This window comes from Grampus griseus, assembly GCF_964374135.1.
Source record: "Grampus griseus genome assembly, chromosome: 14".
In the NCBI taxonomy this organism is placed as follows: domain Eukaryota; kingdom Metazoa; phylum Chordata; class Mammalia; order Artiodactyla; family Delphinidae; genus Grampus; species Grampus griseus.
The window spans coordinates 55,237,124-55,264,485 of NC_139008.1; the positions used below are offsets into that span (position 1 = coordinate 55,237,124).

Consider the following 27,362-nt stretch of genomic DNA (forward strand, 5'->3'; position numbering starts at 1 on the left):
TGTCCCCTGCATCGACAGGCGGACTCTCAACCACTGCACTACCAAGGAAGCCCTTATTTTATTTTATCTTACTTTATTTTATTTTACTATCTTTCTTTCTTTCTTTCTTCCTTTCTGTCTCTTTCTTTCTTTCTTTCTTTTTCTTTCTTTCTTTCTTTCTTTCTAATTTTTCTCCCTTTTATTCTGAGCCATGTGGATGAAAGGCTCTTGATGCTGCAGCCAGGAGTCAGTGCTGTGCCTCTAAGGAGGGAGAGCCAACTTCGGGACACTAGTCCACATGAGACCTCCCAGCTCCACATAATATCAAATGGCAAAAATCTCCCCGAGATCTCCATCTCAACACCAACACCCAGCTTCATTCAACAACCAGCAAGCTACAGTGCTGTATACCCTATGCCAAACAACTAGCGAGACAGGACCACAACCCCATCCATTAGCAGAGAGGCTGCCTAAACTCATAGTAAGTCCACAGACACCCCAAAAAACACCCCCAGACATGGACCTGCCCACCAGAAAGACAAGATCAAGGCTCATCCACCAGAACACAGGCACTAGTCCCCTCCACCAGGAAGCCTACACAACACACTGAACCCACTTTAGCCACTGGGGACAAACACCAAAAACAACGGGAACTATGAACCTGCAGCCTGCAAAAAGGAGACCCCAAACACAGTAAGATAAGCAAAATGAGAAGATAGAAAATCACACAGCAGATGAAGGAGCAAGATAAAACCCACCAGACCGAACAAATGAAGAGGAAATAGGCAGTCTACCTGAAAAAGAATTCAGAATAATGATAGTAAATATGATCCAAAATCTTGGAAATAGAATAGAGAAAATGCAAGAAACATTTAACAAGGAATTAGAAGAACTAAAGAGGAAATAAGCAATGATGAACAACACAATAAATGAAATGAAAAATACTCTAGAAGGGATCAATAGCAGAATAACTGAGGCAGAAGAACGGATAAGTGACCTGGAAGATAAAATAGTGGAAATAACTACTGCAGAGCCAAATAAAGCAAATAGAATAAAAAGAACAGAGAACAGTCTCAGAGACCTCTGGGAAACATTAAATGCACCAACATTCGAATTATAGGGGTTCCAGAAGAAGAAGAGAAAAAGAAAGGACTGAGAAAATATTTGAAGAGATTACAGTTGAAAACTTCCCTAATATGGGAAAGGAAATAGTTAATCAAGTCCAGAAAGCACAGAGAGTCCCATACGGGATAAATCCAAGGAGAAACACACCAAGATACATATTAATCAAACTGTCAAAAATTAAATACAAAGAAGACATATTAAAAGCAGCAAGGGAAAAGCAACAAATAACACACAAGGGAATCCCCATAAGGTTAACAGCTGATTTTTCAGCAGAAACTCTGCAAGCCAGAAGGGACTGGTAGGACATATTTAAAGTGATGTAGGAGAAAAACCTACAACCAAGATTACTCTACCCAGCAAGGATCTCATTCAGATTTGATGGAGAAATTAAAACCTTTACAGACAAGCAAAAGCTAAGAGAGTTCAGCACCACTAAACCAGCTTTACAACAAATGCTAAAGGAACTTCTCTAGGCAAGAAACACAAGAGAAGGAAAAGACCTACAATAATGAACCCAAAACAATTAAGAAAATGAGAATAGGAACATACATATCGATAATTACCATAAATGTAAATGGATTAAATGTTCCCACCAAAAGACACAGACTGGCTGAATGGATACAAAAACAAGACTCATATATATGCTGTCTACAAGAGACCCACTTCAGACCTAGGGACACATACAGACTGAAAGTGAGGGGATGGAAAAAGATATTCCATGCAAATGGAAACCAAAAGAAAGCTGGAGTAGCAATTCTCATATCAGACAAAATAGACTTTAAAATAAAGACTATTACAAGAGACAAAGAAGGACACTACATAATGATCAAGGGATCGATCCACGAAGAAGATATAACAATTGTAAATATTTATGCACCCAACATAGGAGCATCTCAATACATAAGGCAAATACTAACAGCCATAAAAGGGGAAATCGACAGTAACACATTCATAGTAGGGGACTTTAACACCCCACTTTCACCAATGGACAGATCATCCAAAGTGAAAATAAATAAGGAAACACAAGCTTTAAATGATACATTAAACAAGATGGACTTAATTGATATCTATAGGACATTCCATCCAAAAACAACAGAATACACGTTTTTCTCAAGTGCTTATGGATCATTCTACAGAATACATCATATCTTGGGTCACAAATCAAGCCTTGGTAAATTTAAGAAAACTGAAATTGTATCAAATATCTTTTGTGACCACAATGCTATGAGACTAGATATCAATTACAGGAAAAGATCTGTAAAAAATACAAACATATGGAGGCTAAACAATACACTACTCAATAATGAAGTGATCACTGAAGAAATCAAAGAGGAAATCAAAAAATACCTAGAAACAAATGACAGTGGAGACACGACGACCCAAAACCTATGGGATGCAGCAAAAGCAGTTCTAAGAAGGAAGTTTATAGCAATCCAATCCTACCTTAAGAAACAGAAAATATCTCGAATAAACAACCTAACCTTGCACCTAAAGCAATTAGAGAAATAAGAACAAAAAACCCCCAGAGTTAGCAGAAGGAAAGAAATCATAAAAATCAGATCAGAAATAAATGAGAAAGAAATGAAGGAAATGATAGCAAAGATCAATAAAACTAAAACCTGGTTCTTTGAGAAGATAAACAAAATTGATAAACTATTAGCCACACTCTTCAAGGAAAAAAATGGAGAAGACTCAAATCAATAGAATTAGAAATGAAAAAGAAATAACAAGTGACACTGAAGAAATACAAAAGATCATGAGAGATTACTACAAGCAAGTCTATGCCAATAAAATGGACAACCCAGACGAAATGGACAAATACTTAGAAATGCACAACGTGCCAACACTGAATCCAGAAAAAATAGAAAATATGAACAGAACAATTACAAGCACTGAAATTGAAACTGTGATTAAAAATCTTCCAAAAAATAAAAGCCCAGGACCAGATCACTTCACAGGCAAATTCTATCAAACATTTAGAGAAGAGCTAACACCTATCCTTCTCAAACTCTTCCAAAATATAGCAGAGGGAGGAACACTCCCTAACTCATTCTATGAGGCCACTATCACCCTGATACCAAAACCAGACAAAGATGTCACAAAGAAAGAATACTACAGGCCAATATCACTGATGAACATAGATGCAAAAATCCTCAAGAAAATACTAGCAAACAGAATCCAACAGCACATTAAAAGGATCATACACCATGATTAAGTGGGGTTAATTCCAGGAATGCAAGGATTCTTCAATATACGCAAATCAATCAACGTGATACACCATATTAACAAATTGAAGGAGAAAACCATATGATCATCTCAATAGACGCAGAGAAAGCTTTTGGCAAAATTCATCACACATTTATGATAAAAACCCTGCAGAATGTAGGCATAGAGAGAAATTTCCTCAACATAATAAAGTTCATATATGACAAACCCACAGCCAACATTGTCCTCAATGGTGAAAAACTGAAAGCATTTCCACTAAGATCAGGAACAAGACAATGTAACTCACTCTCACCAGTCTTATTCAACATAGTTTTGGAAGTTTTACCCATAGCTATCAGAGAAGAAAAGGAAATAAAAGGAATCCAAAACAGAAATGAAGAAGTAAAGCTGTCACTGTTTGCAAATGACATGATACTATACATAGAGAATCCTAAAGATGCTACCAGAAAGCTACTAGAGCTCATCAATGAATTTGGTAAAGTAGCAGGATACAAAATTAATGCACAGAAATCTCTGACATTCCTATACACTAATGATGAAAAATCTGAAAGCGAAATCAAAAAAACACTCCCATTTACCATTGCAACAAAAAGAATAAAATATCTAGGAATAAACCTACCTATGAAGAAAACAGACCTGTATGCAGAAAATTATAAGACACTGATGAAATAAATTAAAGGTGATACAAATAGATGGAGAGATATACCATGTTCTTGGATTGGAAGAATCAACATTGTGAAAATGACTCTACTACCCAAAGTAATCTACAGATTCAATGAAATCCCTATCAAACTACCACTGGCATTTTTCACAGAACTAGAGCAAAAAAATTCACAATTTGTATGGAAACACAAAAGACCCTGAATAGCCAAAGCAATCTTGAGAACGAAAAACGGAGCTGGAGGAATCAGGCTCCCTGATGTCAGGCTATACTACAAAGCTACAGTAATCAAGACAGTATGGTGTTGGCACAAAAACAGAAATATAGAATCAATGGAACAGGATAGAATGCCCAGAGATAAACCCACGCACATATTGTCACCTTATCTTTGATAAAGTAGGCAGGAATGCACAGTGGAGAAAGGACAGCCTCTTCAATAAGTGGTGATAGGGGAACTGGACAAGTATATGTAAAAGTATGAGATTAGAACAATCCCTAACACCATACACAAAAATAAGTTTAAAATGGATTAAAGACCTAAATGTAAGGCCAGAAAGTATCAAACTCTTAGAGGAAAACATCGGCAGAACACTCTATGACATAAATCACAGCAAGATCCTTTTTGACCCACCTCCTAGAGAAATGGAAATAAAAACAAAGATAAACAAATGGGACCTAATGAAACTTAAAAGCTTTTGCACAGCAAAGGAAACCATAAACAAGACCAAAAGACAACCCTCAGAATGGGAGAAAATATTTGCAAATGAAGCAACTGACAAAGGATTAATCTCCAAAATTTACAAGCAGCTCATGCAGATCAATAACAAAAAAACAAACAACCCAATCCAAAAATGGGCAGAAGACCTAAATAGACATTTCTCCAAAGAAGACACACAGATGGCCAACAAACACATGAATGAATGCTCAACATCATTAATCATTAGAGAAATGCAAATCAAAACTACAATGAGATATCATCTCACACCGGTCAGAATGGCCATCATCAAAAAATCTAGAAATAATAAATGCTGGAGAGGGTGTGGAGAAAAGGGAACACTCTTGCACTGCTGGTGGGAATGTGAATTGGTACAGCCACTATGAAGCACAGTATGGAGGTTCCTCAAAAAACTACAAATAGAACTACCATATGACCCAGCAATCCCACTACTGGGCATACACCCTGAGAAAACCATAATTCAAAAAGAGTCATGTAGCAAAATGTTCATTGCAGCTCTATTTACAATAGCCAGGAGATGGAAACAACCTAAGTGTCCATCATCGGATGAATGGATAAAGAAGATGTGGCACATATATACAATGGAATATTACTCAGCCATAAAAAGAAACGAAATTGAGTTATTTGTAGTGAGGTGGATGGACCTAGAGTCTGTCATACAGAGTGAAATAAGTCATAAAGAGAAAGACAAATATCATATGCTAACACATATATATGGAATCTAAGCAAAAAAAATGTCATGAAGAACCTAGGGGTAAGACGGGAATAAAGACACAGACCTACTAGAGAATGGACTTGAGGATATGCGGAGGGGAAGGGTAAGCTGTGACAAAGTGAGAGAGGCATGGACATATATACACTACCAAACGTAAAATAGATAGCTAGTGGGAAGCAGCCGCATAGCACATGGAGATCAGCTCGGTGCTTTGTGACCACCTGTATGGGTGGGATAAGGAGGGTGGGAGGGTGGGTGACACAAGAGGGAGGAGATATGGGAACATATATATATGTATAACTGATTCCCTTTGTTATAAAGCAGAAACTAACACACCATTGTAAAGCAATTATACTCCAATAAAGATGTAAAAAAAAGAAAAAAGAATTAATCTCTAGCTTGCTTGCAACTCTGAGGGCTTCTTGCATAGTATATTCCAATGAAAAGAATGAAAAGGATTATTTATGCTTTCCTTATGCAAAATAGAGTCAGATGATTTATAAACCGTCAACTAGCTGGTTTCTTAAAATTTTAAATACTGTGATTTGTTTAGGGGATTTGTCAAAAAAATATAGTGTATTCATGCATTCTGCGAGAGCTCCAGTTTTCTAATAGTGCCAGAACTCACTACTGAAATAGGAGAATTTTGAATTATTGAGAAGGAGATAGTCCCACGTCTGTCTGGGTTGATTTTGGAAATTTTTACAGCCTATGAGTTCCCAAGCTTCCCAGGAGCTAAATATTCAGACAGGAGTTTTACCTGTGTTTAACTTCTCTCCCCATCACTCATGACTTATCTGATTATTTTCAATGTTAACAAACATTTAACTTCAAAATCCATTTTAGTACAAGCAATATTGGTAATTATTTTTCTAAAGATTCCTACCCCAAATCTCATATCCTAGTTCATTCTCTTCTTTGCTTTGCAGTAAGTCCTGGCTTATACAGTAGAACCATGACCCCCACATATGACCCCATCAACGGAACGCCAGCGTCATCCACAATGACTTGGTTCAGTGACAGCCCTTTGACTGAACAAAACTGCAGTATCCTCGCATTCAGCCAGCCCCCTCAGTCACCAGAAGCTCTTGCTGACATGTACCAGCCTCGGTCTCTGGTTGACAAAGCCAAGCTTAACGCAGGGTAAGGACATGACTTTGTTTTGCGTCTCTGTGAACTGATGTTGATATAGTAAGAGAGATGCTGCAGGGATGGGGGAAGGGGTGTTTCATTTTTAAGTTAGCATACCTAGGGATTGTATACTATTCACAAAAGTCAGTGCTGATTTTAGCAACAAAAGGGAAAAATGCAGCCTTTCATCATTTCAATACATTTAAAGTGTAACAACATTTACTCACTGGGTTAATTCAACGGTTTACTGTATGTGAATACTAATTCTTTGACCGTACACGTGTGCAAAGTGTATTTTATGGAATGTAGAACAGCTTATAAGTGGGTTGGTCCCCATGGAGCAGCAGGGGAGACCCAAGGTGACCTCACTGTCTTTCGTAGAGCACTCCTCCATTCTGTGATCCAACAAGTGAGTCCTTCAGCTTTTGTATGAAGTGGTCTCAGAAAACACAATTTATTTCTCAAACCACCATCTATTTCACTCCCTGTTGTCCACCAAGTCAAGTCAAGTTTGTTAACAGCATTCCACTCCCTGTGAGATCTGGTCCCGAAGATATCCATCTGTCCATCCTGCTGTGCTGTCATGCACCCCATCCCCCCACGTGCATGCTCACTCTTGTGTCACCGCCTCACCTCCAGCTTTTCCCCTGCTCCAGAACCCTCTCCTTCCCTCCTCCTCTACCAGCCTGTCCCTGTTTGTCCTTTAAAGCCCAGCCACATACAGTCTCCTTCTGAGATGTCACCATTCAAGATCAGTCACTTCCCTTGAGTTCTGTTCTTTGGCTCCAGTGTTACCTTGTTCCTTTAGTATAAGGCTTGGTTACCCCACAGGACTGTCAATTCCTTTAGGTTGGAGACTGCATCTTGGTTATTCTTATTCTCCCAAAAGGGAATATATAATATGTAATAGAATATTACATATATGAATATATATAATCAATATATATAAACATATATAAAATACTTGATAGAAGTTCAAACCATTTTCCTTCAGTGGTATTGGATGCCCTTCATTCCCACCTTGTTTTGTTGTTAACTTTTCATCACACCTCACCATTGCCAGTATTTATTTTTCAAACACTAGAATTGTGCTACCCAGTACAGGAGTCACTAGCCGCATATGGACATTTACATTTATGTTTGAATTTAATTAAAATTAAAATGTGGCACTAGCCACATTTAAACCTTCAGTAACCACATGTGGCTAGTGACTACTCAGTTGGGCAGGGCAATATAGAATATTTCCATCGTTACAGAAAGTTCTACATAGAACTTTCTGTAAGATAGAGTCAGTTCTGGGTTGGACCACCTAGTGTAGAAGTGGTCAGCAGTCAGCAAATACATGCAGAACAAGTACATGCAATAGTCACCAAGCGCAGATTCTAATTCTGGCTCCACCACGAGGCATGTGACCTTGAACATATCACTTAATGTTGCTGAGGCTCATTTTCCTCATCCGTAAAACTGAGAAAATAAGAACTGCCCTGGGGGACTTCCCTGGTGGTCCAGTGGGTGAGACTCTGTGCTCCCAATGCAGGGAGCCCGGGTTCAATCCCTGGTCAGGGAACTAGATCCCGCATGCTGCCACTAAGAGCCCGCATGCCACAACTAAATATCCCGCCTGCTGCAACTGAGTCCACATGCCACCACTAAAGATCCCACATGCCGCAACTAAGACCTGGTGCAGCCAAAATAAATTAAATTAAATTGTAAAAAAATTAACTCAAAAAAAAAATAAAAATAAGAACTGCCCTGGCTCCTTCAGTTGGTTACTTTAAAGTGTCAGTGAGAAAATATATACATACAAAAAAGCACTTGGAAAGCTGTATGATAAAATGGAGATATAAGCTATTATCAAGTCATCTCCCTTACTGAGTTTTGGTTATATTACTAACCCGGACTTTGTCCAAGGGTGTATATATACACACATATACATGTAGATATACATGTATATGTATATAAAAACACATTGTATAATACTATAATTATGTATGTAAAATTGATTGACTTTTAAAACTCATCCTGTTGTTTTCCAGTTGGCTAGACTCCTCACGTTCCCTTATGGAGCAAGGCATCCAGGAGGATGAGCAGCTGCTGTTACGATTCAAATACTACACTTTCTTTGACTTGAATCCCAAAGTAAGATACTTTTTCTGTATTCTGTCTCTCCCTTTTTTTTTTAATGTGAATGCATGAAAGTGTAAAATCGAGTTATTTAGTTTTCAAAATTAGGATTAATTTATGTAACCTTCTGTTTAGCTCTGTAGGGTTAGACCAATAAATGTATACTGGTCTCTGGATTTTCATCTGTTTGTCTCTAGCGAGCATGGTAGGCTACCCCTGAGTTAGGGGAGTCTCTAAGGCATGTGCTGTCCCTCTCCATTCACGGTGAAGCAGGAACAAAAAGAGAGTGACTCACAGAGTTGGAGCCCTTCATGCTTAGGAAGGAGGGAGTTGTCAAGGCCCAGGTTAAAAGGGAAGGGGTTTTGGCAAAGAAGCCAGGACCTCATGATAGCACACACCTGGCTCCCCACTGCGGTGCTGAATGAGTCTTGGGTGATGAGACAGAGGGATTATCTGGATAAATAAAGACCCCCAGCTGGTTTCCAACTCTCATTTTAAGTGCACATCTCCCACCTGAAGTTTCCTAGGACAGCTGAATGGTGAAATAAGTCCTCTGAACATCTGCCCCTTCCTTGTCCCAATTCTCCCTTTTGTAGAGTTGTGAATCGGCACTTAAAGTGGCCCAAAGTAGAAAACACACACTGGGTCACCAGTCCTCTGAGTGCACAGCATGATGGTATCCTTCCCATCCCAGTTCCGAGCTGACTGCTATTCTTCAATTATCACCGGGCACTTGTTCAAGGGGCCTGCCTCGGGTCACCTTTTCTGCACCCGTTCCTTCCTCATCCACGGCAGTGTTTCCGCCTCTTGTGTCACTGTCTTCTGCTTGGTCCTCATTTTGTCTGGTCTCCAGAGGCCCATCTGGACTCCCACTGCTTACCTAACTGGCATCTGCTTCAAAATAAGCCCTCTTCCTTGTTTCTGTGGAGCTCTTGCTCAGTCTTTGATTGAGATCCAACTTACTGCCCATGGGCCTAACTTGCATCTGGAGTACATCACTTCCAGTGAATCATGGTAAGAAAGCAAACTTTGGCTCTTCTTTGATAAAATCTTCAGGAGAAATTACTGTTACGGCTTCTCTTAACCAATTGTTTTGATTTTCTTAAGGGCAATGTGAATTATACAATTATTCAGGTTTTCCTTTTTGTGTTGCCTTCTAGAATCAAATCTTTACACTTTCTGTAACATCATTTTTTAGCCTCATTCCTGACTCAGCTTTACTCTTTCCTTGCCTAGTTCCTAGGTAACTTAATCTAACTTGTTGTATGCTATCTATTCTAATAAACTGCCTTAAATTTTTTTCTGAAACTAGATAACACATAAATAAAACATACTTATGCATTTTCTAATTGCTAAGTCAGGAATGTGGCCCCAACTTATCTCTTCAGCCTTGTGCCCCTGTTGTTTTATTTATTCAATTATTTATCGAACAACTACCATGTGCCAAGAACTAAAATAGAAGTTGAGGGCCCAAAACTGCTGGACGTTAGAATAACGTTTTCAAATTTATGAAATAAAATACATAGGATTACAAAATGGAACTATATTGAACTATAGTAACCAAAATATTTTTCAAAATGGATATAAGTAACATATCTGTTTAATTAGTTGATATCAAAGTGATGATGAATGTGAGCATTGTTTGAAAATAGCAACTGTGATGCAATATGAAAAATCTGTGATTCTGGTAGTCATGAAGTCACAAGTGCTCTGTAGTACTGTGGTTTGTGGCCTACATTCACCATGGAAGGAAATGCTAAATTTCCATTAAAAGCCGGTGCAAATGGAGGTGTAGTTTTTTCTAATCCAGGCTTATGGACCACCTGATTTAGACTCCCAAATCCAAGAATCGCAGATTCAGAAACCCTGCCCTAAGATCACATTCCGGTCTTATTCCTTCCAGAAAGGAGCTTTTCTCTACTCTTGGTCACACTGGCCCATCTCTTCTCTGAGCCACAACTGAGTATAATTTCAGGACTCACACCTCTAATTGTACCACATTCATGGATTTTCTCTAGAAATAAACTTCAAACTCCTTGGAGTTATGGAGCACTTCTGATATTTCCTTTACCCTCAACCCCTACGTGCTGCAAGGATGCTGGGAGAGTCAGACTTTCCTAGTCGCCTCCTCCAGGATGGGATCAGCTGGTCCTTGGAGACCCTCCTATCAATTTCCTTGCCAAGAGATTCCCCATTAAAACCCTTGCTTTGGCAATTGAGCTCAATGTTGAAAGTAAGCTCAGTCATCTACTGCTTAAAATAATAGTCAGGAACATGTAAGTGACATCACAGTCAAGGAATTCAGACATGGCAGATCATCAGCATAAATATCAAACATGGAGGGGCAGTGTTAAAAATGTGTTGTCTAAAAAGTAGAAGATTAAAAGGAATCATTCTTCCAGAAGGGTACAAGAACCCGGAAGGCAAATGTTACTAGGGCTGTTGTCCTAGGCTCTTTGCCTCCAGCCCCTGCTTGCTTAATTGGTAAGGAGTTCTGTATCCATAGCCTATGAACAAAATGTATCTCAATCTAACAGCCAAATAGCAGCTGTCAACCCAAAGGTGACAGGAAAACTCAAGCTGGTGAGATAGGACTTTGGGGTGCAGGATGATTCCCCAACCACTCTAGAGTTGTGGCAGCCCTCCCTTCTCTGCCCTCCTAAAGTACAGAGTGCTATAAATGAAACCAAGTTTAAGGCTCCTGGGTAGAGGGATATAGAAACTTAAGATAGAGTTTGTGCTTTCAAAGAATCTACAATCAAATCAAGAAGAGCAAAGATAGCACCCATGAAACCACTGCAAACATACAAGGTACCCTACATTTAGGAGTTAAATCATATAATAGGACCAGGGAGCTTCTCTTCTCTGGCTTTCAGAGGAGAGATCCAAGCAAGCTATAGAGCTGAGGCAACAGGCACTGATTAAAATCTCAGATGTATGAAAGTACTAGAATACATTTCAAATATGATATACTTTAAAAATGCAAAATCCAGAATCCATAAATAAAAGATTGGTACATTTTAATTAAAAAAATGAAAATTTTATGCATGACAAAAAAACTATAAATGAAGTTTAAAAAAGTCATTGCAACACATACTACAAACAAAAGGCCAGTCTCTAATATATCAAGAGCTCTTCCAAATCGATAATAAAATACCAACAACCCAGTAGACTAATAAGCAAAGGATGTGAACACATAGTTCATAGAAAAGGAACTACAATGGCTCTTATAAGGTCTTATACTGGCAAAGATCAAAAAGTTTCATGCACTATCTGAGTTAGCAAGAGTATGGGGAAATAGGCTCTCTCATACATACACTGCTTGTAGGTCAAATTATGAATTAATCTAGCCTCTATGGAAGGCAATTTGGCAATACCTATCAGAATTACCATTCTGCATGGCTTTGACCCAGAAAATCCACCCCTTGATATTTATACCACAGTTATACTCAAATATGTGAGTTGATATGTCTGTACACAAGAACAGTTATTACATTATTTGTTTTAGGGAAAAATTGGAAACCACCTAAACATCCATCAATAGGGAACTGGTTAAATACGTTATGGTCCATTCATATAGTGTTTTGATTAGGAGGAATGAATCAGCTTTCTTTTGATGGGGAGCATATTCAGGGAATATTACTGAATGAAAAAGAACAAGGTACAAAACAATCGGTAGAGAAACTACACTTTGTGGGGAACAAGGAAGGGAAAGAGACTGACTTTTTATTGTACACCCTTTGTCCCTTTTGAATTCATTCAAAATGAATTCCATCATTATATACTCTTTTGCCCCATTTAAGTGCATTTTAAAATGTGTGCATTTAAAAAAAACAAAAAAACTTTTGTGACTCCAGTAGTTTATAGTATTTTTTTAAATGTTCACTAGAGAAAAGGTACATCAGTTTTAATAAGAGGCCTAGAAGATACTAAAACTTGCTATCCAACTGGGGACTTCCCTGGTGGTCCAGTGATTAAGAATCCACCTTCCAATGCAGGGGACACGGGTTTGAGCCCTGGTCCGGGAAGATCCCACATGCTGCAGAACAACTAAGCCTGTGCGCCACAACTACTGAGCCTGCGTGCCGCAACTACTGAGCCCACATGTCACAACTACTGAAGCCCGCACACCTAGAGCCCATGCTCTGCAACAAGAGAAGCCACCGCGATGAGAAGCCCACGCACCTAAACGAAGAGTAGCCCACGCTTGCAGCAACTAGAGAAAGCCTGTGTGCAGAAATGAAGAGCCAGCACAGCCAAAATAATTAATTAATTTAAAAAACTTGCTACCCAAGTTTTTAGGGAATCACTTAAGAGTGATTAGATCCAAATAGTAATCCTTTCCTGAGAGCATGAAAACTATGGGAGGTAGGTTTTGTTATTTTTTATATTGTTGGTTGGTGGAAGGAGGGAAGGGTTTACTGAATTGACTAGATAGGGAGAAACAGGGATTCAAGCAGTGGGGTTGGCAGAAACCACGTGCTTTGGTGGTTTCTATTTTCAATTAACCAGGAGACAAAGGAAATTGAGGGCCAAGGAGAGGGCAGCAGTATCCAGTTCCCACCAGGGAAAAATTTGTTTCTGAGTAGCTGAAACCACTGAAAGAGTTCTCAGGAAAAAAGCTTTTGGGACACCTGTTAATGAATGAACCTGTGAAGACCCAGGACCTTGTGCTGTCCCAGAGCCTCAGTGGGAATGTGAACAAGCCTCCAAAGAGGAAAATCCAGAGCTCTGTGGATGCCGCAGAGGAATCCAGGTTCCTCAGCAGGAGCCAGGCTGGCCCGGCATCTTCTCTTGATGTTAGTCTGTAAATGCAGGCAACTCTTGTTTAACCAATATTCTGTCGAAGAGTTTTTTTTTAATCTGGCTTGGGGTGGAGGGGAGTTAAGTATTTTTAGGTGAGAAAGCTCTTATTAAATTTTTTAAATCTTTACTGACTGCATTTGAGAGAGAAGCCTTACAGGGTGATTTAACTTACTCTCACTAAAACCCCTACAGCAGACAGAGAGGGAGAAATAGATGATTGATTGATTGATAGATAGATAGATAGATAGACAAATATGACAGTTTGTTAGTCCAATTCAGATTTCGGCAACCGCACATACTATTTAGATTTTGTGTTTCAGCTGTGAATTAAAGGCAGGGGCCTATGGGGGAGTGGGTTGGGGGTTGCTTGCCTGGTTTTGGTGTGCACTGTGTGTGTGGTTTGTTTAGTTGTCATGTCTTTGGATTACAGTATAATTGACATGCCATAAAATTTACCCATTGTAAGTGTACAATGTGATTTTCAGTGAATTTATACAGTTGTGCAACCATCACCACAATCTAGTTTTAAAACACTTGTGTCACCCAAAAATGTTTCCTCATACCCATTTGTGGTCAGTCCCTGCCCCCAGCCCCAGCCCGCACCTGGTGTGCTTTCTGTCTTGAGTTTTGCCTTTTCTAGAAATTTCACATATGGAATCATACAGTGTGTAATCTTGTATCTGGACTCTCGGCATGATGACTTCGAAGGTTATCTGTGTTTTTGCCGGAGTGGTGTCCTATCGTGTGGAAGGACACATTTGGATACACTTGTTTATCCATTTTCCAGCTGAGGGACATTGGGTTGTTTCTGGTTTGGAGCTGTTATGAATGATGCTACCATGAATGTTTTTATGTGTGTCATATTTTAGTTTGTTTTTGGAGGATTCTGGGGCAAACTCCTGAGGGTTTCCGTGACACCTGTCGAAGTTCACAAAACAAGGACAGACTTTCTTAAGATTCTTATTATTCCAGCCTCCTGAAAACCACACCCCTGGATCTGCATTTGCCCTCCTTTCCAAGCAGCTTTAGAAATGCTGAGAAGGAGGGAGCCTGTGGACAGGTCACGGTCCCACTGGCCTAAGAGCAGCACCGCTTGCCAGGCTCGGGCTCACTGCGGATTTTGACCTTCCCTGTCACCTTTTTCCCTAGTGTGCATAAAGTTAATGCAAAACGAAAAACAAACTCATGCCAACCAACCCGTGATAAACCTGTTTAGGTACTCTATCTTTCTATTTCTCCCCCATGTTATCTTTAACAGTTTATCGTTTTTAAAGGATACAGTAAAGTATAGCCTCAATATGAAAAAAAAAAAGAAAAGAAAATCAAACATAGGAGAGTTATTGTTTAATTGGTACAGAATTCCAGTTTTGTAAGATGAAATGAGTTCTGGAGACAGATGGTGGTAATGGTTGCACAGCAACGCAAGTGTACTTAATGCCATTGAACCATACACTTAAAAATGGCTAATACTAAAAAGGAATTATTTAGAGTAAAAATGGAAAATAGTCCTTTACCATGACCTTTCTCCTGAGAACTAGCCACAGTTAACAGCTTAATGATTAATCATTCATGCAGATTTTTTCACATACATTTATAAACGTATTTTTGAACAGATTTTCAGGATCTTTTCTTCCTACATAAATAGGATCATGTATTTGCTGTGTAGCTCGCTTCTTTTTACTTCATAATATATCACAGCCATCTTTTCATGTCAGCATATGTGTCTGACTCACTTTTTAACCAGTACAAAATAATCAGAGGAAAGGCTATAGTTTATCAGGACCTGTGGGTTGCTTGAAATTTTTCCTCTTTCAAAAACTGTGAACATTCTTGTACAAGTGTCTTTGATGAGTGCCTTGCATTTCTTTAGAATAGTAACTGTGGACATGCTCATGAAAGGGCAAAAAAAACATTTAAATATCCCACCGAAGTTCTTCCTACTGATCTCATACGTGTAAGTGCCCGTTTGCACCACATCCTCACCAATACCAGCCATTACCAGCACTTACAGCCTGGGTAAATCTCATAAGAAAATAGAAATTATGTCATCTTGTTTTTGGGGTTTTATTCTAATAAATTTATTTATTTATTTTTGGTTGTGTTGGGTCTTCGTTGCTGTGTGCAGGCTTTCTCTAGTTGCGGTGAGTGGGGACTACTCTTCGTTGTGGTGTGCGGGCTTCCCATTGCAGTGGCTTCTCTTGTTGTGGAGCATGGACTCTAGGCGCACGGGCTTCAGTAGCTGCAGCACGTAGGCTCAGTAGTTGTGGTGCACAGGCGTAGTTGCTCCACGGCATGTGGGATCTTCCTGGACCAGGGCTCGAACCTGTGTCCCCTGCATTGGCAGGCGGACTCTTAACCACTATGCCACCAGGGAAGCCCCATGTCTTCTTGTTTTAATTTGAATTCTCTGATTACTAGTGAGGTTGAGAATCTTTTCTAATGTTTATGTGGCCATTTTGTTTTCTTCTGTGAATTGCCTGTTGATATATATATTTGCCTCATCTTCTATTGAACTCTTTATATTTTTCGTATTTATTTATAGGAGCACTTTGTGTGTAATGGATATTACCTTTTTTTATTGCAGATATTTCCTTTCAATCTATACCTTATAAACATATAATCTTATTCAGGGGGTTTTTCACTTAAAAATGTTTAGTTATTGGGCTTCCCTGGTGGCGCAGTGGTTGAGAGTCCACCTACCGATGCAGGGGACACGGGTTCGTGCCCCGGTCTGGGAAGATCCCACATGCCGCGGAGAGGCTGGGCCCGTGAGCCATGGCCGCTGAGCCTGCGCGTCCGGAGCCTGTGCTCCGCAATGGGAGAGGCCACAACAGTGAGAGGCCCGCGTACCGCAAAAAAAAAGAAAAAAAGTTTAGTTATTGATTGTCAAGTCAGCCTTATACAGCATAACCTAAAGTTTTCCTGTCTTGCTTAGAAAGGGCTTCCTTGCTGAAAAATTACAAAAAGTTTTCTCTCATGCTTCCTTCTAATAGTTTTGATTGTTATCTTTAGATTTTTTTATAACTGCTTTTAGATATATAATTCACATAATACCATGCATTTCACATACCAACATTTCACCCATTTAATATGTACAAATCAATGGTTTTTAGTATATTCACAGAGTTGTGCAACCAACACCACTATCTAATTTCAGAGCATTTTCATCATCCCACCAAGAAGTCCATCACCCATTTGGAGTCTCTTCCCATTTCCCTCCAACCCTCCTAATCCTAAGCAAGCATCAGTCTACTTTCTGCCTCTATGGATTTGCTTATTCTGGACATTTCATGTACATGGAGTTATACAATATACAAACTATGTGGTACTTTGTGACAGTTTCACTTAGCGTAGAATTTTCAAGGTCTATTCATATTGTAGCATGTATCAGTATTTCATTTCTTTTCATTGCCAAATAATATTCCATTATATATATATGTATTTATGCATTTGTCAGCTGACGGACATCTGGATTGTTTCTACTTTTTGGCTATTATGAAAAATACTGCTGTGAACATTCATGTACAAGTCTCAGTTTTGTTTTTTTTTGACTTTTTAAAATTAATGTAAAATATACAAAACATAACATTTGCCATTTTAACCATTTTTAGGTCTACAATTCAGTGGCATTAAGTACATTCACAGTGTTGTGCAACTATCACCACTATTTTCAGAACTATTTCATCATCCTGTACAGAAACGCTGTACCCATTAAACAAAGCTCCCCATTTTCCCCTTCCTCCAGCCCCTAGTAACCTCTATCCTACTTCCCGTCTGTATGAATTTGCCTAGTCTAGGTACTTCATGTAAGTGGAATCATACAATAATTGTCCTTTTGTGTCTGTCTGATTTCACTGAGCGTAATGTCTTCAAGGTTCATTTATGTTGTAGCACGTATCAGAATTCCTTTCCTTTTCAAGCCTGAATAATACTCCATTGTATTCCATTGTATGTATTGGATATACATTACATTTTGTTTATTCAATCATCTATTGATAGATATTTTGGTTGTTTCTAGCTTTTGGCAATTGTGAATAATGCTACTATGAACATTGGTGTAATAGTATTTGTTTGAGTCCCGGTTTTCAATTTTTTTTCAGTATATACTTATGAGTGGAATTGCTGGATCATATTCTATGTTCAGCTTTTTCAGAAACTGCCAAACTGTTTCCCATGGAGGCTACACCATTTTACATTCCCACCAGCAATGCACAGGGGTTCCAATTTGTCCACATTCTCACCACTATTTGTTATTATCTGTCCTTTAGATTAGATTCATCCTAGTGGATGTGAAGTGGTATCTCATTGTGGTTTTCCATGTTTAGATTCTTTACTCTATCTGTAATTTATGTATTTTGGATGTGTAAGATTGTTTTGTGATTTTTCGATTTTTGTTCTCCAAATTGCTTGGCATTTTTAGCACTGTTATAGTGCTGAATTCTTTCTTCCCCTGCTGATAAAATGCCATTTTCTTTTATATTAAATTATATACATACATAGGTCTGTTGCTGGATATTGCTTTACTGACATTTTGTGAATTGCTATACCAATACCACACTATTTTAGTTGCTGCCACTTTATTATATATTTTAATATCTGGGAGGACAAGTGTCTCCCCAGCATTGTTCTTTTTCAAAATGTTCTTGGAGATATTTGAACATTGTCTCTTCCAGCCCAACTTGATCAGCTTGCATGAAGTTCCACTAAAAACCCCTGTGAGATTCTGATTAGATTTACAGAGTCTACAGATCAGCCTGGGGACCCCTTCTCCTTATACTACTTATCACATAAACCATTTCACTACCTGTGTTTCCCAACAATAGAAGTGTGATAAGAAAGGGAAAATACTGGAATCTAAGATGGGTCAGTTTGGCCCCTTCAAGAAGCTCTGGAAAATATTTTGAGAAAGAAAGTTCTTAATTCAGAAGTAAAATGAGCTGGGGCAGTGGAAAGATAGAGGGGTTTCTTTCCGTTACCTGAACTAAAGTTTATTGCATCTGATTAACAAGGATTGGCCTCAGTTATTCTAGATCTTTTGTACTGTGGAATGTAAATATGCCCCCTCATACATACACACACATATATCTCTTTCTTTCTCTAGTACGATGCTGTCCGAATAAACCAACTTTATGAACAAGCCAGGTGGGCCATTCTCTTAGAAGAAATTGACTGCACGGAGGAAGAAATGTTGATCTTTGCAGCACTACAGGTATGGGAACCTCGGTACCTTTCTCTGAAAGGAGACAAAGCAAATTTGTTCTCCTTAAAGTTTCATTTTCTTCATACTGATTGTTTTTCTTTGAAAAAGAGCTGAAAATGAGGGTAGTAAATTATTTAAAATATTCCTCATAACCCATCCACATGCACATCTTATAAGGCATCAGTCTTGCCGTCCTCATCTCTTCTGCACTACAAGGTCAACCAGTGATGGGAAAGAACTGAGTTGGAACATGACTAACCATAAATCTCAAAATAATTTAAATTATATTTCATTTTCCCTACATAGCTGGGGGATCTCCTTCCAGGAGATGTTCAGTATTGCAGGGGAATTGTCTTCAAAGAAGAAATGGCCGATGGATTCCCTTGTGTTTATAACATTCCTAAAACCTCTGTTTTTGTTGTAGTATCACATTAGCAAACTGTCATTGTCTACTGAAATACAGGATTTTACAAATGAATCTGAGGTCGACGAAGTAGAAGCAGCACTTTCTAATTTGGAAGTGACCCTGGAAGGTGGAAAAGCAGACAACACTTTGGTATGAATTTTTCTGATAACTCGGAATTGTGGCTTTGCTCTGATTGACAAACATAGATGAGTTTTTTTATTGTTATGAGGGAATATTTTGTCTGATTTTGAAAAATAGAAAATACTCTCTTCATCTGACAAACTTAAACCTAGCAAGAACTGACTAGCTTTTCTCAGGTCGCTCTGTAAGAGACGGTAAGGTATTTTCATCACTCTCAATGACAATTCTTTCATATTGTATTTCTTCTTAAAGATAAGCTAGCTTGTATGAGGGAAAGACTGCTGAGGGCTCCATTTCACTAGTGTGGAACATGAATTGGCCCTTTAACTTAAGTCTAGAAGAATGAGGTAGCTGTGAAAGTAGAGAAACCATATGATCTGTTGACTTAGTCATACATTTCAACTGGGCAAGGTTGGACATTGTAAAATGTTCCTGAACCTTTTGACTTTAGTAAATAAAGAAAAACTCTCCAGTAAAACATAAAGAAATAACACTGTTTTATCATCTTTATTGCTCCTTATCCAAGAAATGTGGCTGAATGTCAGCTTTATAATTGCAGTGCCCCTCCTTGTTTGATTCATTCATTGGGAGCCACTCTTTTGTATAACTTCTTCAGTCATTAGTTTAATCACATTGAATCAGAGAGGTAGAGTCATTGTAATTGGCTATAAATAGTAATAGATAAAAATGAGTCATTATATAGTTTTGTATTTAATGTGTGTTCTATTATGGTTAAATTCCTTAAAATAGGAAATTGGTATCATGCCAAAGCAAATACTTCATACAAACTGAATTCCCAGATTCTGTAGAGATTCAGGCCCTGAATCACATTTGTTAGAGACATGGGCCCCATGAAACTCGACTTCTCTTTTGTCTACATCCTCCACTAAATACTTACAATGGAAAAGTCATCCTTCTTAGAATAAATAAAAAATTCCCTTCTCACCTTCCTCAGTATTTTTTTTGATGCCAAACAATAGTCTTTTCAGTTTGAAAAAAGGCACCAACCTACACTGCAGAATGAACTTTAAACGAGATTCCTTCTGAGAGTTTAATCAGTGAACTAGATATAGCAAGACTTATCCACTCTGATATAAACATTGTAAAATATTTTGTTTATACATAAAAGTAGTAGTTTTTTTATAAATTTATTTCTTTTATTTATTTATTTTTGGCTGCGTTGGGTCTTTGTTGCTGCACGTGGGCTTTCTCTAGTTGCAGCTATCAGGGGCTACTCTCCATCACGGTATGCAGGCTTCTCATTGTGGTGGCTTCTCTTGTTGAGTAGCATGGGCTCTAGGCACGCAGGCTTCAGTAGTTGTGGCACGTGGGCTCAGTAGTTGTGGTGCACGGGCTTAGTTGCTCTGCGGCATGCGGGATCTTCCCGGACCAGAGCTCGAACCCGTGTCCCCTGCATTGGCAGGTGGATTCTTAACCACTGCACAACCAGGGAAGCCCCAAATTAGTAGTTTCTAACTCAAATTTTTAACTTGAGTGATAGTGTGTGGTAGTTTTTAAAATCTTTTTTCCTTTGTGTAATATATGACACAGAAAAGTAAAAAATACAAAAACGTACAGCTTAACAAATTAGTATTAATTTGTCACCCAAGTCACCACCCAAATCAAGAACTAGAACTTTACCAATCACCCCAGAAGTCCCACATGTGCCCGATCCTAGTCCTAACCCTCCCCCACCTCACCCCCAAGGTAACAACTGGAAATGTAGCTGGTGTGACTGAGGAACTGAGTTTTTCAATTTATTTAATTTTAATTAATTCTAATGTAAATAGCTACACATGGAGGGTGGCTACAGTGTGGGACAGTGCAGGTACAGAGTATCAGCACCACCTGTCTAATTACTGCTTGTCAAATGTTATCTGCTTTTCCTCAGGAGGACATTACTGATATCCCTAAACTTGCAGATAATCTCAGATTATTTAGGTAAGTCACCCTTGAAGAGGAAAGAAGTTACACAAAATCTTGCAGGTAAAGAGTCTAGGAGTTTAAATTGAACATCCATTAGGCAGGTTCATTGTTCAAAGGTGAGAGCATGAGCTTTGGCATCAGGCAATGGATGGAGTCCTAGCTCCACTATGCACATCAGCTGGGTGACCTCAGGTATTGTCCTTATGCCTCAGTTTCCTGATCTATAAAGTGGGGATATACCTTCCCTTAGGCTTGTTGAGAGAATTAAATTAGATGATGCATATGAAGCATTGAGCATGGTGCCTGGCTGATTAAATGGTGGTAAACACCACCATTGTATCACTGGTGTCAGTGATACTGAACACATATGCCAGACTGGAATTCTTTCTATGGTCCACCTGCTCAGGACTCTCACACTATTTGAAAGCTCTTTCATGGTTTAAAAATCAGTTGTCTCTAGAACTTTGATCCTGGGCTTATAGAGAGTAGTCACCTTAGTTTATCTACCTTCACCTGTTAAAGTATTTCTGATAAACTCCCCAGTCACCTCAGGTCAATCTGAAACTGTTAAAAAGGCAGAGAAGTTTTTTACCTTCTTCATGGGAAGAAAGGGCTGCCACATTTGTGATGGTGCCAAGGTGGGTTAGGATGAAAAGAGTAGGGTCCTTTTGAAGTTTTATCAGTTACTTTATCGTTTGTTGACTTTTCTTAACAAGCTGACACTTCACTGAGTCAGTTGGCTTGAAAAGAAACACAAGTCGCTTTTTTTAACATATGATGCAAAGAAAGACTTGGAAAGAATGAACAATGAATCAGCTATAAATGAGAAACAAGCGTCTGAAGGTAACAATATTTGTCACTGGGTTTCTACAAGGTTTTTTTTTTTAGTGTGATTTTAGCAGATGGTTCCAAACAATAGGGTCATTCATTTAACTTCCGTGGCATAAATAGTTGCAACCATGCATATTGTTATAGTCAGAGCTACAGAAAAAAAATAAGGATTTGAATCCACAAATATATCTTAATAAATTATTAATAGTTGTTCTTAAAAGAAATTCAGTTGCCGTTTTCTCTATATAGAGCAAATTGAGTTCTTCGCAAACCAAATAATGACAATATTCTTCCTATAGATGTTTTTGATGAAGGAAGCGATATCCTGAAACTAAGCCCTGAATCCGTATCACTTTAGGGTGATTATTATGCTAAAACTCACAAAGTTGTCCTCATATTTCACCAGTGGCCACTTTATCTACCAAAGGTTTCAAGGCATTGAATGTATAATATAATATGGTTTCTGGAAGAAAATAATAAAGGAGGAAGCGGGGTGGGGGGGGGATGAAACAGAAAAGGAGAAGGAAAGGGAGGAAAGATGTTGGAGAGTGGAGCTCTGCTGCTAGTGGGTGTGACCCTTATAGACCCTTCATTTCTCTGGGCCTCCTTTCCTCCGCAGGAGAAGAGCATTGAACTAACCCTTTGATTTTTAATTTTTTTTTTCTTTGACAGTGAAGCTCTTTTTTTCCCCCTAAACACATCTATTGAACCACTATATAAACAGTGAACTTCACTTCCTAGCAACATGACCTCTGATCTGATGCAAATCTCAGTCTCACTATAAATTCATTTGAATGTTGGGTAAGATAAAAAGAATTGTCAATACAAAGTTGATCTTGAAGTGAGACTGGGAAATCTCAGCTTGCAGGAAACGAAGAGGGAACTAGTTCTACAAATGAAGCTTCAGCTGCACAGGGGGGTTTGGCCATGAACATTGATTCTCATGGCTCAGGGCTGGAATTTTAATCCCCACACAGGATTCAAGGTGGGGCTGCCTCCTGTAAAGTTATTAGCCAGGACTGAAGCTGCTGCCTAAAGCCAGAAACTTGCAAGAGCTGCCTTCTCTGCTTAACAGGGAGTAGAAAAACTGCCTATCAGTCAAAGGAAGAGTAAGTTCATCCTTGCATAGAGTGCTGTGTGGGGAGATGAAATGTCTCTTGAAAAGTCAGAGCCAAGGTCTGTGCCACACACAGATGTAGATCTAAATTTAAATGTCTTATATGATAAGAGAATTCTGAAAAATAAAACACAAACTGGTCCAGAACCACAAAAGCTATGAAACCCTAGCAAATGTAATTGCAAAAATACTTGGAGGGAAATATTCACAATCTAGCATGCGTGGACCTTCTACAGAAAACAGCAACACCCCCAAAACAAACAAACAAACAAACAACCTCCCAATAAAAATTACTGACCATGTGAGTTCATGAACCACCATAAAGAAAAGTCAGTAGGTCCAGTAAATAAGCGGATTAGCCATTTTAATAATTTTAGGTAATAGAACAATATGAAGAAACCATAAAATGAGTATGTTTAGAATCATTAAGTACATTGAAAGGTAAAAATTGTAATGAAAGGCAGTATTAGAAACTCTAAAAAAGAAAAATATAGTCATAGAAATTTAAAATTGAATACATGTATTAAACATCAAGTTCAAAACACAAAGAGAGGACTTAGAAAGGTAGAAGTGGAAGATATGGTATAGATAGAATGAGAAGGTTCAACTAGGAGTTTCAGAAAGAAAAAAAGGGGAGAAGCAAACATTCCAAAGAGAATGCTTATTTTCCATAATTGTTGAAGACAAACTCCTTAAATTCAAGAATCACAAATCCCAACAAAATAAATCAGTATAAACGTACATCTTGGTGTGGCCAACCATTGGTAAGAGAAAATCTTTGAAGTCAAAGAGAAAAGATAGATTTCCTATAAAGGAAAAACTGTTCTTGTTGGCTGGAAGATATCTTGAAAGGGCTAAGAGAAGATAACAATCAATCTAGAACTTTATGCCCAATCTCTCAACATTTTACTTGCTACAAACGCTTAAATATAAATCAGGCAAGATACAATCCTAATAGTCAATTACATATTTAATAAAAACAATGATTTATTCCCAAACTGTAAGGTGTAACCACTGTTGGAGAAACTACCTTGGAATAAATGGCTCCACAGCAGGGTTATAGGGAGAGGTTACAAATAAAACTCATTCATGGAGTCATTCATAATCAAGTTACTGTAGCAAAGAAGTTCCAGTCAGACATACCCAATGTGCTATAGAAGACTGTCAGTGTGATTTAGTTCATAAATAAGAGACTCTTAAATTTGGTAGAATCTTTACAGTATTTTTAAAGAGATGGAGGGTGACTACGAAAATCTTTAGTCCTACTCTAAGGCTCACTGGTTATCACATGCAAAATTACCTGTTAAGAGTTATACTTAAAAAAAAAGAGGGACTTGCCTGGTGGCTCACTGGTTAAAAACCCACCTGCCACTGCAGGGGACACAGGTTCGATCCCTGGTCTGGGAAGATCCCACATGCCACGGAGCAACGAAGTCCAAGAGCCACAACTACTGGGCCCACGTGCTGCAACTACTGAAGCCCATGCACCTAGAACCCGTGTTCTGCAATGAGAAGTCACTGCAATGTGAAGCCTGCTACCGCAACGAAGAGTAGCCCCTGCTCACTGCAACTAGAGAAAGCCTGCGCACAGGAACGAAGACCCAACGCAGCCAAAAAAAAAAAAAAAAAGTTCCAAATCTATGACCTCTCTGTGATGATAAGTGGCCATCAGTAGTGAGCCTCCAGATACTTTCAAAATAATAAATGCACTTAATCTGTCATTTAGGAAAAGGTGATTGTAAAATGAGTGAGAAAATAACCAGTTTTTGAAAGATGTTAATGCTGTGAAGAGAACATTTTGGGTTTTGGGGGGGGGATTTTTTGCTTTTGCTTTTTTTTAACATCTTTATTGGAGTAAAATTGCTTTACAATGGTGTGTTAGTTTCTGCTTTATAACAAAGTGAATCAGTTATACATATACATATGTTCCCATATCTCTTCCCTCTTGCATCTCCCTCCCTCCCACACTCCCTATCCCACCCCGCTAGGTGGTCACAAACCACCTAGCTGATCTCCCTGTGCTGTGCGGCTGCTTCCCACTAGCTATCTATTTTAGGTTTGGTAGTGTATATATGTCCATGCCACTCTCTCACTTTCTCAAAGCTTACCCTGCCCCCTCCCTATATCCTCAAGTCCAGGCTCTAGTAGGTCTGTGTCTTTATTCCCATCTTACCCCTAAGTTCTTCATGACCTTTTCTTTTTTTCTTAGATTCCATATATATGTGTTAGCATACAGCATTTGTTTTTCTCTTTCTGACTTACTTCACTCTGTATGAAAGACTCTAGGTCCATCCACCTCACTACAAATCTCTCAATTTCGTTTCTTTTTTGGCTGTGTAATATTCCATTGTATATATGTGCCACATCTTCTTTATCCGTTCATCTGTTGATGGACACTTAGGTTGCTTCCATGTCCTGGCTATTGTAAATAGAGCTGCAATGAACATTTTGGAACATGACTCTTTTTGAATTATGGTTTTCTCAGGGTATATGCCCAGTAGTGGGATTGCTGGCTCATATGGTAGTTCTATTTTAGTTTTTTAAGGAACCTCCACACTGTTCTCCATAGTGGCTGTATCAATTTATATGCCCACCAACAGTGCAAGAGTGTTCCCTTTTCTCCACACCATCTCCAGCATTTACTGTTTGCAGATTTTCTGATGATGGCCATTCTGACCGGTGTGAGGTGATACCTCAATGTAGTTTTGATATGCATTTCTCTAATGATTAGTGATGTTGAGAATTCTTTCATGTGTCTGTTGACAATCTGTATATCTTCTTTGGAGAAATGTCTATTTAGCTCGTCTGCCCATTTGTGGATTAGGTTGTTTGTTTTTTTGTCATTGAGCTGCATGAGCTGCTTGTAAATCTTGGAGATTAATCCTTTGTCAGTAGCTTCATTTGCAAATATTTTCTCCCATTCTGAGGGTTGTCTTTTGGTCTTGTTTATGGTTTCCTTTGCTGTGCAAAAGCTTTGAAGTTTCATTAGGTCCCATTTGTTTATTTTTGTTTTTATTTCCATTTTCCTAGGAGGTGAATCAAAAAGGATCTTGCTGTGATTTATGTCATAGAGTGTTCTGCCTATGTTTTCCTATAAGAGTTTGATAGTGTCTGGCCTTACATTTAGGTCTTTAATCCATTTTGAGTTTATTTTTGTGTATGGTGTTAGGAAATTTTCTAATTTCATACTTTTACATGTACCTATCCAGTTTTCCCAGCACCACTTATTGAAGAGGCTGTCTTTTCTCCACTGTATATTCTTGCCTCCTTTATCAAAGATAAGGTGACCGTATATGTGTGGGTTTATCTCTGGGCTTTCTATCCTGTTCCATTGATCTATATTTCTGTTTTTGTGCCAGTACCATACTGTCTTGATTACTGTAGATTTGTAGGATAGTCTGAAGTCAGGGAGCCTGATTCCTCCAGCTCCATTTTTCGTTCTCAAGATTGCTTTGGCTATTTGGGGTCTTTCGTGTTTCCATGCAAATTGTGAATTTTTTGTTCTAGTTTTGTGAAAAATGCCAGTGGTAGTTTGATAGGGATTGCATTGAATCTGTAGATTACTTTGGGTAGTAGAGTCATTTTCACAATGTTGATTCTTCCAATCTGTGAACATGGTATATCTCTCCATCTATTTGTATCATCTTTAATTTATTTCATCAGTGTCTTATAATTTTCTGCATACAGGTCTTTTGTCCACTTAGTTTATTCCTAGATATTTTATTATTTTTGTTGCAATGGGAAATGGGAGTGTTTTCTTAATTTCACTTCCAGATTTTTCATCATTAGGAATGACAGAGATTTCTGTGCATTAATGTTGTATCCTGCTACTTTACCAAATTCATTGATTAGCTTTCAAAGTTTTATGTCAGCATCTTTAGGATTCTCTATGTAGAGTATCATGTCATCTGCAAACAGTGACAGGTTTACTTCTTTTTTTTCCAATTTGGATTCCTTTTATTTCCCTTTCTTCTCTGATTGCTGTGGCTAAAACCTCCAAAACTATGTTGAATAAGAGTGGTGAGAGTGGGCACCCTTGTCTTGTTCCTGATCTTAGTGGAAATGGTTTCAGTTTTTCATCATTGAGGACAATGTTGGCTGTGGGTTTGTCATATATGGCCTTTATTATGGTGAGGAAAGTTTACTCTAGGCCTACTTTCTGCAGGGTTTTTATCATAAATGGGTGTTGAATTTTGTCGAAAACTTTCTCTGCATCTATTGACATGATCATATGGTTT

The 27,362-nt window shown here is 38.5% G+C and overlaps 1 protein-coding gene across 1 annotated transcript in view; it reads left to right on the plus strand.

Annotated features, from left to right (window-relative positions):
* Positions 1 to 27,362, plus strand: part of FERMT1 (FERM domain containing kindlin 1) — a 66,276-nt gene that overhangs the window by 20,477 nt on the left and 18,437 nt on the right. Inside the window, exons 5-9 of the mRNA XM_082671640.1 lie at positions 6,372 to 6,585; positions 8,610 to 8,712; positions 18,605 to 18,712; positions 19,128 to 19,259; positions 21,142 to 21,191. Of these exons, the coding sequence (XP_082527766.1) occupies positions 6,372 to 6,585; positions 8,610 to 8,712; positions 18,605 to 18,712; positions 19,128 to 19,259; positions 21,142 to 21,191 (607 nt within the window). The remainder of the gene's footprint in view (positions 1 to 6,371; positions 6,586 to 8,609; positions 8,713 to 18,604; positions 18,713 to 19,127; positions 19,260 to 21,141; positions 21,192 to 27,362) is intronic.